This window comes from Brugia malayi (genome assembly GCF_000002995.4).
Source record: "Brugia malayi strain FR3 genome assembly, contig: Bm_v4_Chr3_scaffold_001, whole genome shotgun sequence".
Lineage (NCBI taxonomy): Eukaryota > Metazoa > Nematoda > Chromadorea > Rhabditida > Onchocercidae > Brugia > Brugia malayi.
This window is the reverse complement of record NW_025062477.1, coordinates 1,511,675-1,528,409: the sequence shown is the minus strand read 5'-3', so window position 1 is coordinate 1,528,409 and position 16,735 is coordinate 1,511,675. Positions and strand designations below refer to the sequence as shown.

General features: G+C 29.5%; 1 protein-coding gene across 2 annotated transcripts in view; it reads left to right on the top strand.

Annotated features, from left to right (window-relative positions):
- The window catches only part of Bm11366 (nuclear anchorage defective protein ANC-1, putative), a gene marked incomplete at both ends in the record, with an annotated part of 51,542 nt that overhangs the window by 15,438 nt on the left and 19,369 nt on the right, over positions 1-16,735 (top strand). For both annotated transcript variants that reach the window (XM_043079679.1, XM_043079680.1), the window contains 25 exons: positions 761-952; positions 1,646-1,788; positions 1,894-2,065; positions 2,227-2,385; positions 2,645-2,779; positions 3,020-3,109; positions 3,487-3,699; positions 4,302-4,540; positions 4,899-5,112; positions 5,396-5,494; positions 6,153-6,320; positions 6,676-6,804; positions 7,275-7,406; positions 7,636-7,821; positions 7,947-8,096; positions 8,222-8,488; positions 8,595-9,170; positions 9,317-11,485; positions 11,605-11,736; positions 11,831-12,268; positions 12,359-12,640; positions 12,750-13,424; positions 13,531-14,106; positions 14,252-16,420; positions 16,540-16,671. In XM_043079679.1, the coding sequence (XP_042935613.1) occupies positions 761-952; positions 1,646-1,788; positions 1,894-2,065; positions 2,227-2,385; positions 2,645-2,779; positions 3,020-3,109; positions 3,487-3,699; positions 4,302-4,540; positions 4,899-5,112; positions 5,396-5,494; positions 6,153-6,320; positions 6,676-6,804; positions 7,275-7,406; positions 7,636-7,821; positions 7,947-8,096; positions 8,222-8,488; positions 8,595-9,170; positions 9,317-11,485; positions 11,605-11,736; positions 11,831-12,268; positions 12,359-12,640; positions 12,750-13,424; positions 13,531-14,106; positions 14,252-16,420; positions 16,540-16,671 (9,837 nt within the window). The remainder of the gene's footprint in view (positions 1-760; positions 953-1,645; positions 1,789-1,893; positions 2,066-2,226; positions 2,386-2,644; positions 2,780-3,019; positions 3,110-3,486; positions 3,700-4,301; positions 4,541-4,898; positions 5,113-5,395; positions 5,495-6,152; positions 6,321-6,675; positions 6,805-7,274; positions 7,407-7,635; positions 7,822-7,946; positions 8,097-8,221; positions 8,489-8,594; positions 9,171-9,316; positions 11,486-11,604; positions 11,737-11,830; positions 12,269-12,358; positions 12,641-12,749; positions 13,425-13,530; positions 14,107-14,251; positions 16,421-16,539; positions 16,672-16,735) is intronic.

Genomic DNA, 16,735 nt, shown 5'->3' with positions numbered 1-16,735 from the left:
TTCAAGTCTGCTTTCTTGTTTCAAGTTTACAAACTAAGAATTTATGCTTATTAAAGAAATGAAAATTTTTGACTTCAGAAATTAATTAGGGGTAAGCTTTATCTTTTAACTTTTAATTCTGAATTTGTTCATGATATTTGTAGTAATATTCATCAAATTATTATATTTGACTTTAGTTTTGAGCATTCGAAACTAAATTTTTTTTTTTTTGAATTAATTACCGTATGCGAACATTAAGAGGACGAAATTATTTCCCAATGAAAATTACTGACTGATTTTCCTTCGTTTCATTTAGAATTAAATTCAGGCTTAGCGTTAGATGAGATATTTCTGCAGCTGGTAGATGGTATATCTTTTGATGAGAATATTGCATTCCAATGTAACATGTCTAAATTTTATTTTTTTTTGTTTTTTTTTTTTTTTTTTGTTTTTCTAGTTTTAAATCATTCTCACTTGAAAAGACATTTGCTGATATATGCGTGCACTTCATTCCTTTCATCCGTTTCTTGTGCATCTTTCCTTCTCTCGTTCTCCTTTACTACCAACATTCTGATTTCCTAAAAAAGAAAAAATTGGAATATTGAGGTCATTTTTGCTTCACTTCATTTTGTCTATAATAAAGGAATTTGCGAATTTTTTTTTTTTTTTTGAGATAGATATTGATGCTGTTATATCCTGAAATCAACTCATAATCCTGCCTCTCTCTACTGTCTGTTTTTGAATTCCTATTTAAATAATTCCTTTTCTTTTTTTTTTTCAGGATTACGAAAAAGAGGCACAAGGAATATTGAGTGACGACCCAAGGTTTTTGGGGCTTGTTGTAGCTATTAAGGAGGCCCAAAAAACCTTAAAAGCAAAAATGGATCTCTTCACTGGCTTACAACATTTCTATGACACATTAGATACCATCAAACGAGAAAACAAACAATGGAATACGATCACATCACAACAGGTTACTGTAAAAATTTTTGTGAAAATTTGACATTTTTGAATTAGAAATTTTGATTTTGTTTTTTTACCGAAATTTTTTATTCATTTTATTAATTATTTATGTGATACATTCTCTTCTAAAAATTTTAATTTCAATTTAATGAGGAATTGAAAATAACTTCGTTATTCGTTATATATATATATAAATAACTTTTTTATACACTATAGATTTTCTTTTCTAAGTTTTAGGTTTTTATCAAATATGCATGAGCATTATTAATTACTGTCATTTGACAAAATACAATAGTTTATAGCGTTACTTTTTATTTTTTCTTTCACTTTCCATTATACTATAATTTATGCTTCTGATATTATATGCCTCATTTAATAGAGGCAATAAAGAACTTTCCAATAAAGATTTGTAATCTCTAAAATTCTGCAGGTTATGTAGGTTTAGTTCTACATAAAAGTAAACAATAAATCTGATTTTAAATATTGGTTTTTGAAGTTTTTAAGAAACTCATGAATGCACGGACTGCTTTTAATAAATGGAAGAAAGCTTATTCAATACCATAAATTGTATTAACTATATTCATTATTATAGTTTGGCATTCATTTCATGTTTTTCCAAAAAAGTAAAGGAGTTAGTCAGGAATAATTGCTTAACAGAAGCAATGAAGAGAAAATTATTCATATATTAATAGAAAATTTTCAGGTCGAAGAAGTATCTGTAAGGCTTGAAGAACTTTTAAAACTTGTTGAAACCGAATGTGCGCCTGAGGCGAATGCTCTATGTTCGCAATTTGAATCTATTCGATCATCTTTTTTCCAGCTAGAATTTGATCGAATTAAGGAAAAGTTAGTTTTTTAGAAATTTCCACGGCAGCTGAATGAATTCTTGAGTGTAATGGCATTTATTTCGTACAAGAAACTATGTTTGCTGACATACGTACTGTTTTTCAGATTACGGGTTCTTGTATTACAACTGGATAGACTGGTGGATTTTATGGCAAAACGAAAGATTCTTCTACTCAGATTCAAAGAATTCCAAAAATTTGTTAAAGATGCTGAGGATACGTTACTCAGAACAATGCACGATGCCTCGATTGGTGTAGAAATTGATATGCATAGAATTGTATGGCCATTGTTATTTTATATGAATTTTAATATTTTATTGTTTATATGTTTTATGAGTTCTAAGAAGCAGATGATATTTGACAACTTTTTGCACTATAAAATTACATTTTCTTTCAAAAGCATCAACAGTACTCTTCACTCAAATTTTTTCTTTTACAGACGAACGAAATGAGTGCAGTGTTCGATAAATTGGATAATTTAGGAAAAGAGCTTACAGCTTGTCAAATTGATGCTAATATGATGATCGCCGATATGTCGGTTGTTGATGCCTTGAACAGAATTAAAAATATTTCCTTGGACGTTGGCTATAGAGTTCGAGTATCTTTTTTCATTTTTTTTTTTTTTTTTCTGTTTAATGAATTAAAACTACTTCATATAATTATATAATTAAGATCATCTCTCTGTAGCTTGTTCTGCCCAATAATATGCATCTTAATTTTTATTTTATTATTCCTACAGGTTGCAATCTTGCAATTTCGCTGTACAGAAATTTCAATATATATAGAAATATATAGGAATGAAAAATCAAGCAATTGATTCGTGTGAATTATAATTTTAATCCGTTTATTAAATGCAGGAAGAACCGATGGGACTATCAGAGTGTTTCCAAGAATTTTTCGACGTGTCGAATCAATTGGAAGACGCGTTTTGTACGGATATTAAAATATGTGAACATTTGGATGATGTTGTTGAGTTCATTACTGTTTCAATGGTATTTTTTTCTACTTGATTTCAACTGCCATAAAAAGTGATTGCTTAACTTCATAATGGTTTTTTTTAACTGCATGTAAGTCTCCAAGTATTATGAATCTATCACTGGTTTGTTGAGGATTAAAAAAAAAAAAAAAAATGTTTTGATTTGATTTGATTGGTTTTGAAAGAATTTGATTTTTACTGTTCTGAAAGAGCAATTGCTGAGACATTGAGATGAACTTTACAAAATGAAATGCAGGAAAATGATAAGAAGGAAGCTGAGCTGATGGTTCGACTTAATACAATTGCTGACGATCTTGCCGCTCATGAAAAAACTAAAGCAAATGATGTAAGTAAAAGTGATTGCATCAATAGATAAGAATTATAGTAAATATGATTAATATATTAATTAAAGATGTATATGAAAAAATAGCTATCATCATTGTTAAAATTATGATTTGGCTTATTTCCTTATTAACATTTTAATTGTCACTAGCACTTTTTGCCATCTAGAGCAGTTGTATCTCAGAATTTTTATGAACATTTGAATGGAATATCCATTCGATTCAAGTAATAGAATCATCTGCTTTTTATCTCCCTTTTAAACAGGTGAATTACCGAAAAGTAGGAAAATGAACAAATAAAATTAACTGAATAAATGAATGAACAGACAAGAAATAAGAATAGTAAGTGAAAATGTAAATTGACCGACTATTTAATTTTGAGATTCTTTCGAAGCTGAAACGAATAATGGACAAACGACAAGAAGTTCGACGGGTAACAGTGGAAGACTGTATAGAACGATCATTGGTTATCCTGACACAAAAAGAGGAACAACTGGAAGCAATTATTGAACGTGATATTAATGACCAAAATTTGGATGCTTTTGAAACTGATGAAGTCACGAAGTGGATTCCATGGAAAGAGGAGCTTAATCAGGCTCGTCCTTTATTCATCATTGCTTATCATTGCCGTTTAGCTGATCTTCAACTGATTTCTGTAGTTCGAAAACATATTCTTTCAAAGAGATGAATGAATTCTAGAATAGATTCTAAAAATTGGTTAAGTATTATAGAAAATATGCTGTACTTCCTCCTTCGAAAAATATTACAGTGACTTAGATATTTAAATATCAATCAAAAAAAAAAAAAAAAAAAAACGAATAAAAAAATTCAAATTAAACAATTAACTCACCAGAAAACACAGAAACCTGAAATTTCTATTAAAAAGAGAAGTCTTTCTAACTTTAGAGACTTTAATAAATTACAGATTCAATAACTTATGAACTCTTGAGGCTCATTTACTAAAGCTTTTAGTATTTGGAAGATATTTTTTATTAAAGATCAATACTCCAGATGATTTCACTGTATAATTCAAGTCTTAAATCATGTTTTTTATTGTTCTTATGAAATAGATGCCCTGAATACGTTTATGCTATCTTTTGAATTTTATCACTTCTTTTTTTCTGTTTTATGATTCAGTTTGATGACACTAAATACTATCGGATAAGTTTCTCTTTATCATCGTGTTTAAATTTTTAGTTAACAATGTTAATCAAAAATAACAATATTCAATGGCGAAGTTCACTTGATCACCTTGTCGAGAAGGCCGCCAATTTTGACGTACGAATTGCACGTTTAAAGAAAACATTTGTCAAATCTAAGCGTCGTGAACAGCGAGTATCTACAAAGCTGGCTGCATTTGCTAAATGGATTGATTTAATGGAGGAAGATCTTAATCGAGCAGAATCTTTGGATGATGCAGTTGAGAAGGCAGGAAGGTTTGTTTTGTTGTGCTGTTCTGAATTTTCTATAAAGGCAAACATTTTTAAGATATATTGCAACTAACAGGTGTGCTATTTTATATTCCTGGTGAGATCCGTGGCCGAAACATCTGTATAATTTTTATAAGTTTTCGAGTTTTGCTGTGCTTATTGTTATATGTGTGCATATTGTTTCAGTATTATGTATAAACATTTTTTAGTAGATGAAATAATTTGAATATTGAACTTTTTGTTGTTGTAGGGTAATTCATGTGTATCGTCTGTTTATCATTTAATTAAATTGTCTGTAGTAAAGTTGGTTATGTTAATAGGAAAAAAGTCTTTTTTTTTTAATTAATTTTGAGTATGTTTTTAGGCTTCGCAAGATTCACAATATTTGTTTATCACATCAGAAATTGGTTGACAAATTGTTAAGTTCCAAACTTAATCCACTACAATCAAATGAAGTTAAATTTCAATGTGATCGGTATTTTACATTGCTGCATCGAAGTGCCTCACATGATTTTCCAGAAGGACAAGTAGTTTCAACAAATCTATTAGATATACCTTCATCATTGATGCTATCTCAGGTATATTTTGAGGCAGAAATCATGTAATGTGGAGTTAGGTCATTGATAAATAATTTTAGTTATATATATTAGAATCAGCTGTTTCATTATTTCAGTAAACCTGTCTACTATGTTGGTATGATAAGTGAGGAGATTTGAAATTCCTGAAAATCATGGTTTAAGTCGCGAATAAGGGATAATAACAACGCTGTATTTTTATTTGATACCATTGTGGTTATCAAAATCATGGATTATAATTAGAGAAAGAACTGTCAAAGAGAAACATCTGATTTTATTTTTGCAGATTTCTCTTGGTTCGTTATCGACTTCTGGAACTGATGAAGACGAGAATCACTGTATTGAAATAATGTCGTACGAAGGAACTAGTTCTGCCTCTGCTTTGGTTTTTTTTTTTTTCTTTTTTTTTCTTTTTTTAATTTTGAATCTTCTGAAATTCTAGAATCAATTTTCCATTTTTTCACACTTCCGAATTTGAATTTTCTACCTGACTCTATCTCCGAATTGTACTATGTTACTAATTCGCTGCAGTATCACCAGTCTTCGAATTTATTGTACTAACTAACCTTGATAATAAGATCAAATTAGGAATAGATTCTGGACGTAATAACGTTAGTTTACTACCCCAATTGCTTAAAACATTTCCTCCAAATCTTCGCAGAAATTTTATGATAGCGTGAAAAAGCTTATTAAGATATAGATGGGAACTATTGAATGAGGTTAGAACATTTAGCAACATGAGTTTTAGAAGTCGGAAATATCCTAGGGAAAAAGAAAGGAGCTAGAGATAATGATATTCGTTAAATGAAGATTAGTGATCAACATCGATCGTAAGACTTCAATTTTGGATTTAAATTAGATGTAATGAGTTCTTTTCGGGATATAAATGCAGTTGCAACAGATATAATTTCTTAAAAATGACCTATTAAATCTTATAAAATGGAAGAAATTGGATAAGGGAATAGCTGCTGACGTCCTATTGTTATAAACTATTCGACAACTTCGTTTTTCATTAAATTTTTTAACTTACATTATGATTTCAGGAACAACGGGTATTACAAGCAACAGAAACCTCTGAAATACGACTTTTATTATCGGATATTGATTCGGAATTGAATATATTGGCCAATTCGTTAAGTGGACTGAATGCTGATTATGCTCGATCACTGAAACCATTAAATAGTGCTCAAGCTGATCTGGAAAAACTCAGAGTAGTTCCTTTTTTTGTTTGATTTATTTTTACAAAAAGCTTTCTTACAAGATTTTCTACAAAAAAACTTTCTGGACATTGTAATTACGAAATCGAATAATAAATGCTTGAAAGCTAACGATGTAATGGGTAAATGATATAGTTGCAAGTAGATCGGTATTAGCTATTTGTATGACTTTTTTTTTTCTTTCCAAGGAAAATGATGTCATATTGTAACTAAACGAATTTGCTTCATGTGAAATAAAAATTAGTTTTACACAGAATCACTTACTAGACCTACTGATATCTCTTGAATGGTTTTGGTTAAAATTAAAAGTATGTTTGAATTTTAACAAATTATTCGATCCGTCTTAAAGGATCTCAATAAGAAAAGATGTCAGTTGGATGGCGCCTGTGACAGCCTTTCGCGTAAAGTTTCCGGTGATGATTTTGCCGTCGTTCGTTCGTTAGCGCTACATCTCCATTCCTTGGAAGAACCATTTACGGTTTGTAGTTTTTTTTTTTTGTATGTGATAAATTTCAGAATTTGCATGAATCATTTCTAATGAACAAATTAGTCGAAAGCATGAGATTATGAGATTTTAAATTCAGTTATCCCTGCATTTCAATAACTCAAAGATCACCTTGTCAACGCCCTAGAAAAACAACAATAAATATAAATTTGTAATTAACACCACAAATCTCAGGACACTCTTAGGACACTAACCGTAAAATAAACGGCAAAAATAATTGCAAAACTATTGAAAAAGAAATTACTGGAATTTATTAGATCACTGATCGTAAAAATCCATTTATGACTTATTTGCGGATAAGGTAAAATCCGATTTCAAAATAATTTATATATAAATGTCCTCAAAACAAAAGTTTTATTGTCAACCAAAACTCAAAATTCCCTCATAAGTGATCTAAAAATAATCTCTCACACACATCAAAATAATATAGTATTATTTTATAGACATTTCTGCGAGAATTGCAAACAGAAGTGGACGATGAGATAGCGTTACAAGCAAATTATGAGGGTATTGCCAAAAAACTCAATGAACTGAATATCGATATCGACCAGCGCGCTCGAAATTCTATTCAAGATGTATGTATATTTGCCCAATGGAAAAAATTTGTTCTTACCGTTGTATGATCAAAACCAAGCAACGGAAATGTTTGTCTTTTTGAATGATAGCATGTGTTATTTCTCACTTTTGACTGGTCAATCATTTAGTCAATCAAAATATTATTAAATCATTTCAAAATTATTTTATCTACTCTAGGTTTCAAATTAATTTCACCGAAGAAATTCAATTCAATACTATTTGAATCAGGTTCGAAAACAACTGGAACATGTTCAATCGGATTTGAATTTACTACGAACGCAGTGTTCTCATCAGCGAAAATATGTTGAAAACATGTTGGAATGTGTTCCATCTAGTGCAACTCCTACCAGTAATTGCTCAAGACGAAAGAAAATTATGCTTATGGTTTCCACAACTGTGACAACTATAATTCAGGTTCATACAAAAAAAACATAAATAATTATTATACAATTATTGTGGTTGAATTTCAATTCATAAACGAATACATAAAAAGACTCATACAATTCACAGCACTATACAATAAATAAATATATTTGCAGGTTGTCGAGGACGAATTACGACATTCACCTAGCATTAAAGAAAATGATCTCTTAGAGCTGAAGCAGAAGCTGCAAGATGTGAACACCTGTATCGTTGATGACACCGATGCAGTGGATCATGGAATTCTTTATATTCCTACAGACAAGAAGGTTCAGTGCAAAATTCATAAACATATATATATATTATATATATATATATGTTTATCAGTGAATATATATTCATTGCTAAATAATTAAGCAATACGTCTTCGTTCATAATAATTACACATTTGCAGGAATTGCAAAAGTCTGAGCATGAAAATGTGGTGCAATCTGAGCTCGCACAGCTGGGAAAGGAAGAATCGGAAAAAGGAAGAACGAAAAAGAATAAAAAAGCATTAGCCGAACAAATTAATACACTTGAATCAGAGTTAAATGAAACATTTGGTGAAATTTTACCACCAATGAATGAGCTTATTTCTCGATCGCATCAAGAGAGCATCAATCTTCCATCACTTCAATCTGAACTTGAAAATACACAAAATTTCGCTGAAAAATGCAAGGTAAATTTGCTTCCTTAAATTAAAATATGAACGTTTTTTCTTACATTTTATAATATCATCATCATTTTCAACATTCTTGAATCATTAATATATTATATTTTTGCAGAGAAAATTGGATGAGAAGCTAGCAGAAAAAGAGGAAATGAAAATGGTACAATCTGAGCTTGCAGAATTAGAAGAAAAAATATGTTTAGCTAATCAATTGCTAACATATGATGTAAAAAATGCTGATAATCTAGAAGATATTGAAGAAAAAGCGAAAAATATTGAAAATTTGGAGCAATTCATGATTTCAACATTGGATAAGTTAAAAGATTATGATGGCAATATGATGTTGAATGAAGCAATGTCTCTTATTGATAAGCTACGTATTTTACGGGAATCTATTGCAAATCATCAGAAATCATTCGCTGATTGGAAAATTGCTTACGATAAATTAGAAGATGAAATACGAGAAATTAATGATAATATGGAAAGATTATTTATTAATTATACAGAACCACAATCGTATACAACAGCAACAAACGATATAAATATATTAGAAGGATTACAAAAACAGATCATGGAATTATTAAAGAAAACGATCAATATTGAAGAGAATGTAGTGCAAAATTTACCAAACTATCATTCTGCAATCAATATAATGAAGCAAAGAATTGAAAAAACTGCCAAAGATATTGAGGTATTTAATTATATATAATTTTTTTTTTTCTCTTTCTCTCTCTTTTTCTATTTCAATTTGCGTAATTTAAATTTAATATTATATTTTATGATTATTTATCATTTATTGATCTTGAAAAATTTTTAGTTAGAAAAAAATTATTTCAGAATTTATTATCATCGCTTATTGAAGATGTTTCAACACAAAAGCAACTTGTTGATATGCAAAACGATTTGATCAACCAATTGAGTAAATTAAATGATTGTGCCATAATGGTTCGTAGTGCACCATATGATGAAACACATGCTGCACGATTAGAAGAATTAAAAAATGAACTTGCAAAAGTAAGTGATATATTGGAAGAATTGAAAGAAAAGGAAAGGAAACCAATAAAACTGGTGCAACATTCAAACGATTTAAGAATATCATCTATAGTTGATCAGTATGAAAATGTTAATCATCTTCTGAATGAAACTGAAGAGCAATTGATGAATGAAGCTGCTTATGTAACATTACAATCAACAATTAACAACGAAACGAAAGAGCTACACTATATGGTAGATGAAGCGTATAAAGTTGAAAATGATACTAATGCAACAACAAACGATTTGAAGAAAGCAATTGATGATCTCAAAAATGGTCGATCACATTTGACAGTATTACAAGATGCATATGATAAATTGGAAACAATACCAGATACGGATTCATTACGTGAGAAAGTAATTGATGAAATTTCAACACTAAATGAGCAATATGATAATGTTGAAAGAATTTTAGAAGATCGACTTGATATGCTGAATAAATTTGACGAAATAGCGGATAATGTAAACAAGCAGTTGATGGATCTTGAAAATGATGCACATAAACTGGAAATTCCAAATGCCAGTTGTGAATTATCCGTTGCTGAGAAAAGGCTTAATGATGTTAATAAATTAGAAGAATCATTGAAAGAATTATACGAATTGAAAGAACAATTAACACCATTATTGAAGCCTGTTTTTACAGTTGAAGATTTCGGTAATCGTTTATCAGATGTGAACAAAAATTTCCAACAATGGTACGATGAGCTTGTGAGAAAGAAGCAAGAATTGGAAGCTGAAAATAATCTATCATGTTTAATCAATGATTTCAAGCAAACTCTTATTAATGCCGAAAATGATTTTGAAAAGCTTGAAGGAACGATGAATTCATTGAAGAATTTCAGAGATATAATTTTACCAATGGTAGTTGAAAAATCGGATCGTATCAGAGATCTAATACTACCGGTAAAAACTGAAAATATTAAAGAGCTTTATCATGATGTCGATAAACTAACAGATCGATATAATGATTTATCAACACGTGTGAATGATAAATTGAATCATGCAAAGGAGCAGGAGAATCTATTTGATGATATCCAACGACAGCTTGATGATATGGAACAAAAAGCTGATGATTTTCTCAACAAATATATCACTTCACAAGATTTATCAATTGCTATGGAAGATATCGATCAATTGCATTCACTTCTGAATCAGATTCCAACATCAGCAATGGAAAATATCATTGAACGTGGGCTCAGAGAGAATTTATTAAAGAAAGCAGATATTATAAAGAATAAGATTAAAAATTTACTTCTTCCACTGGAAAAAGATATGAAAAAGGAGCAAGAATTGATGCAAAATGTTCATGAAATACTATCGACAATAACTTCAATTGGTGATGATGTTATTGGAGTTGATAGCATAAATGAGCCATCACAACAATTGATGAGCATTGGTGAATTAACTGAAAATTTGCGAAAATTGAAAGGAAAAGTTGAAAAACTAGAAGGAAAATTACATAATTCGGAAGGTATGGTAAAACGTGCATTAATAAGTGATGATCTTTATGATCGTGTTGTACAATTACAAAATGCACTTGATGATAAGAAAGAGAAATTAACCGATCGTGCCAAATTATATTCCACAACTGCGGAGATAAATTTGATCAACGAAAATGTGCAACATTATATAAATGAAATGGAACAAATACCATTGCAAACAGTTGAAGAACAAAATAATGCATTAAGTGAGCTTGAAGGAAAGAAACATCAACTTGAAATTTTGCTAGAAAATATTCCGATGAATGATGAAGGTAATAAGTTACGTGAGGATGGTAATAGATTACTGGCACAACTGAATGATATTCTAAAACGGTTAGCTGATGCAGTTGGAGAAAAGCTTGCAGCATTAGCATCATTCAATGCAATTAGAGATGAAATTGAAATACAACTCTCATCATTGCAATCAATGCCAATATTAATTTCTGATGAAATTACTCTATCTGAACTTGAGCATCAATTGTGTGATATAAATGTAAGTTTGTTATTTTATTTATATTTATTTTGCCTTTAAATATTTCTTTCTTTTTTCATAAATGAATTGCTTTATTAGTATTGATCACTTATAGTAAAGTATTATTATTATTTATTTAGGATAAATTTATTAGTTTGGAAAGGTTTAAAAATAAAATCGATGATATTGATGAAAGAAATCTTGATGTGGACAAAATTACCGAAAAGCAGAATCTTCTTCATACAATCGAAAAAGCTTTGGATCATCTAAAGGTAAAAATTTAATGATATTCATGTTGAATTGTGTTGATATGAATAAAATTATATTTATTTTATTGAAATTTCATTTATTTTTATTCAATTACAGGATGGTCAACAAATGGTAGAGAAACGAATCAGTGATTTGCGTATCGCAGAAAAAATGCATGAAGATGGCAATCATTTGTATGATGAATTGAACGCTTTAATTAAAGAAGGTGAAGAAGTGCTAAATGATGCTGAAGCAATTCCAACTATATATACTACTACAATGGATGCATTTGTGAGCCCTCTTGAAATGGCAACAAAATTGCTTCAAACAATGCTGGAAAATGACGAAATGGCTATACGTTTAAAGGCAACTGTTAAGGATGCAAAAGTACTTCAAGCCAATTTGTCACATCATGCCAATCTATGGTTACAGTTTGTTGATGAACGAGATAATGCAACAGATCAGCTTGAAATAAAACGAAAGCCACTTGATGAGATTGGAAATAAGCATATTAGATCATGTGAAGAAGTAATTGATGATCTCGATAAACTTAAGGTTTGTATACTCGAAAATTTTCATCTCTTATTTTATTATGAAATTGATTAGTTTTCTTCTTCTCTTGAACTATATAAGCTGATATTTTAGAAAGCAGCTAATGAATTGAATGATTTACGTAGTGTGATGTCAAAATTGCAAAGCCTTTCCGAACAGTTACATCCACTGGAAACTGCATATGCAGATGTTCGCTTTTATGATGTAGATGTTGAGCAAACACAACAGCAATATGAAAATCTCATATCTTTGATAAATAGCGAATTACACGATGAAAATATTCTGAATGAATCTGCTCAACAATTGGCTCAAGAATTAGAATATCTTAATGGCAAATTTTCAATGGAATCGATTAATCGTGAACAATTTGAGGAGGTTATTTTGATCAAAAAATTTTCTATTTTTAATTTTATTATTTTAAATTTGATAATATTTTTTAATTTAAAAAAAAAAAAAAAAGAATTATTTTCATTTTTTATTTCAGATGCTAAATCATCAATTACCTTCATTACAAGCTAAGCTGCAATTTTTACAAGCAAAAGATGATGAAGCAAAACGAATTCGTATTCATGTTGCTCGTATATCTCAACCATCAATTGAAACATTAGCCGAACAACTGAATCATATTTACGTGCTTGTAAAAGAACGATTGGATAATCTGTCAAAAATAGAAAAACAAGAAAAAGAAATGATTATCAAGATGGAATTAGAAAAGCTGCGTACCGAACCATATGATGAAGAGAAATTGATAAAAGTTGAAGAACAATTACAGCAGCTTCCTGTAGAAGATGAAAATACGCAAATATTAGCTATAGAGGTACAAAAATTACGAGCAGATAAAGTTGAGCGTGATGCAGTTAAAAAAGAAATCGAAATGAAACTAGCCGAATTACTCAATCGTATGAATGTGATACGGACAAACTTGAGTGCAATAATGGAAGAGAAAGAATCGGAAAAAGGAAGAACAAAAAAGAATAAAAAAGCATTAACCGATATTGATGAACAAATTAATGCATTTGAATCAGCGTTAAATGAAACATTTGGTGAAATTTTACCACCAATGAATGAGCTTATTTCTCGATCGCATCAAGAGAGCATCAATCTTCCATCACTTCAATCTGAACTTGAAAATACACAAAATTTCGCTGAAAAATGCAAGGTAAATTTGCTTCCTTAAATTAAAATATGAACGTTTTTTCTTACATTTTATAATATCATCATCATTTTCAACATTCTTGAATCATTAATATATTATATTTTTGCAGAGAAAATTGGATGAGAAGCTAGCAGAAAAAGAGGAAATGAAAATGGTACAATCTGAGCTTGCAGAATTAGAAGAAAAAATATGTTTAGCTAATCAATTGCTAACATATGATGTAAAAAATGCTGATAATCTAGAAGATATTGAAGAAAAAGCGAAAAATATTGAAAATTTGGAGCAATTCATGATTTCAACATTGGATAAGTTAAAAGATTATGATGGCAATATGATGTTGAATGAAGCAATGTCTCTTATTGATAAGCTACGTATTTTACGGGAATCTATTGCAAATCATCAGAAATCATTCGCTGATTGGAAAATTGCTTACGATAAATTAGAAGATGAAATACGAGAAATTAATGATAATATGGAAAGATTATTTATTAATTATACAGAACCACAATCGTATACAACAGCAACAAACGATATAAATATATTAGAAGGATTACAGAAACAGATCATGGAATTATTAAAGAAAACGATCAATATTGAAGAGAATGTAGTGCAAAATTTACCAAACTATCATTCTGCAATCAATATAATGAAGCAAAGAATTGAAAAAACTGCCAAAGATATTGAGGTATTTAATTATATATAATTTTTTTTTTCTCTTTCTCTCTCTTTTTCTATTTCAATTTGCGTAATTTAAATTTAATATTATATTTTATGATTATTTATCATTTATTGATCTTGAAAAATTTTTAGTTAGAAAAAAATTATTTCAGAATTTATTATCATCGCTTATTGAAGATGTTTCAACACAAAAGCAACTTGTTGATATGCAAAACGATTTGATCAACCAATTGAGTAAATTAAATGATTGTGCCATAATGGTTCGTAGTGCACCATATGATGAAACACATGCTGCACGATTAGAAGAATTAAAAAATGAACTTGCAAAAGTAAGTGATATATTGGAAGAATTGAAAGAAAAGGAAAGGAAACCAATAAAACTGGTGCAACATTCAAACGATTTAAGAATATCATCTATAGTTGATCAGTATGAAAATGTTAATCATCTTCTGAATGAAACTGAAGAGCAATTGATGAATGAAGCTGCTTATGTAACATTACAATCAACAATTAACAACGAAACGAAAGAGCTACACTATATGGTAGATGAAGCGTATAAAGTTGAAAATGATACTAATGCAACAACAAACGATTTGAAGAAAGCAATTGATGATCTCAAAAATGGTCGATCACATTTGACAGTATTACAAGATGCATATGATAAATTGGAAACAATACCAGATACGGATTCATTACGTGAGAAAGTAATTGATGAAATTTCAACACTAAATGAGCAATATGATAATGTTGAAAGAATTTTAGAAGATCGACTTGATATGCTGAATAAATTTGACGAAATAGCGGATAATGTAAACAAGCAGTTGATGGATCTTGAAAATGATGCACATAAACTGGAAATTCCAAATGCCAGTTGTGAATTATCCGTTGCTGAGAAAAGGCTTAATGATGTTAATAAATTAGAAGAATCATTGAAAGAATTATACGAATTGAAAGAACAATTAACACCATTATTGAAGCCTGTTTTTACAGTTGAAGATTTCGGTAATCGTTTATCAGATGTGAACAAAAATTTCCAACAATGGTACGATGAGCTTGTGAGAAAGAAGCAAGAATTGGAAGCTGAAAATAATCTATCATGTTTAATCAATGATTTCAAGCAAACTCTTATTAATGCCGAAAATGATTTTGAAAAGCTTGAAGGAACGATGAATTCATTGAAGAATTTCAGAGATATAATTTTACCAATGGTAGTTGAAAAATCGGATCGTATCAGAGATCTAATACTACCGGTAAAAACTGAAAATATTAAAGAGCTTTATCATGATGTCGATAAACTAACAGATCGATATAATGATTTATCAACACGTGTGAATGATAAATTGAATCATGCAAAGGAGCAGGAGAATCTATTTGATGATATCCAACGACAGCTTGATGATATGGAACAAAAAGCTGATGATTTTCTCAACAAATATATCACTTCACAAGATTTATCAATTGCTATGGAAGATATCGATCAATTGCATTCACTTCTGAATCAGATTCCAACATCAGCAATGGAAAATATCATTGAACGTGGGCTCAGAGAGAATTTATTAAAGAAAGCAGATATTATAAAGAATAAGATTAAAAATTTACTTCTTCCACTGGAAAAAGATATGAAAAAGGAGCAAGAATTGATGCAAAATGTTCATGAAATACTATCGACAATAACTTCAATTGGTGATGATGTTATTGGAGTTGATAGCATAAATGAGCCATCACAACAATTGATGAGCATTGGTGAATTAACTGAAAATTTGCGAAAATTGAAAGGAAAAGTTGAAAAACTAGAAGGAAAATTACATAATTCGGAAGGTATGGTAAAACGTGCATTAATAAGTGATGATCTTTATGATCGTGTTGTACAATTACAAAATGCACTTGATGATAAGAAAGAGAAATTAACCGATCGTGCCAAATTATATTCCACAACTGCGGAGATAAATTTGATCAACGAAAATGTGCAACATTATATAAATGAAATGGAACAAATACCATTGCAAACAGTTGAAGAACAAAATAATGCATTAAGTGAGCTTGAAGGAAAGAAACATCAACTTGAAATTTTGCTAGAAAATATTCCGATGAATGATGAAGGTAATAAGTTACGTGAGGATGGTAATAGATTACTGGCACAACTGAATGATATTCTAAAACGGTTAGCTGATGCAGTTGGAGAAAAGCTTGCAGCATTAGCATCATTCAATGCAATTAGAGATGAAATTGAAATACAACTCTCATCATTGCAATCAATGCCAATATTAATTTCTGATGAAATTACTCTATCTGAACTTGAGCATCAATTGTGTGATATAAATGTAAGTTTGTTATTTTATTTATATTTATTTTGCCTTTAAATATTTCTTTCTTTTTTCATAAATGAATTGCTTTATTAGTATTGATCACTTATAGTAAAGTATTATTATTATTTATTTAGGATAAATTTATTAGTTTGGAAAGGTTTAAAAATAAAATCGATGATATTGATGAAAGAAATCTTGATGTGGACAAAATTACCGAAAAGCAGAATCTTCTTCATACAATCGAAAAAGCTTTGGATCATCTAAAGGTAAAAATTTAATGATATTCATGTTGAATTGTGTTGATATGAATAAAATTATATTTATTTTATT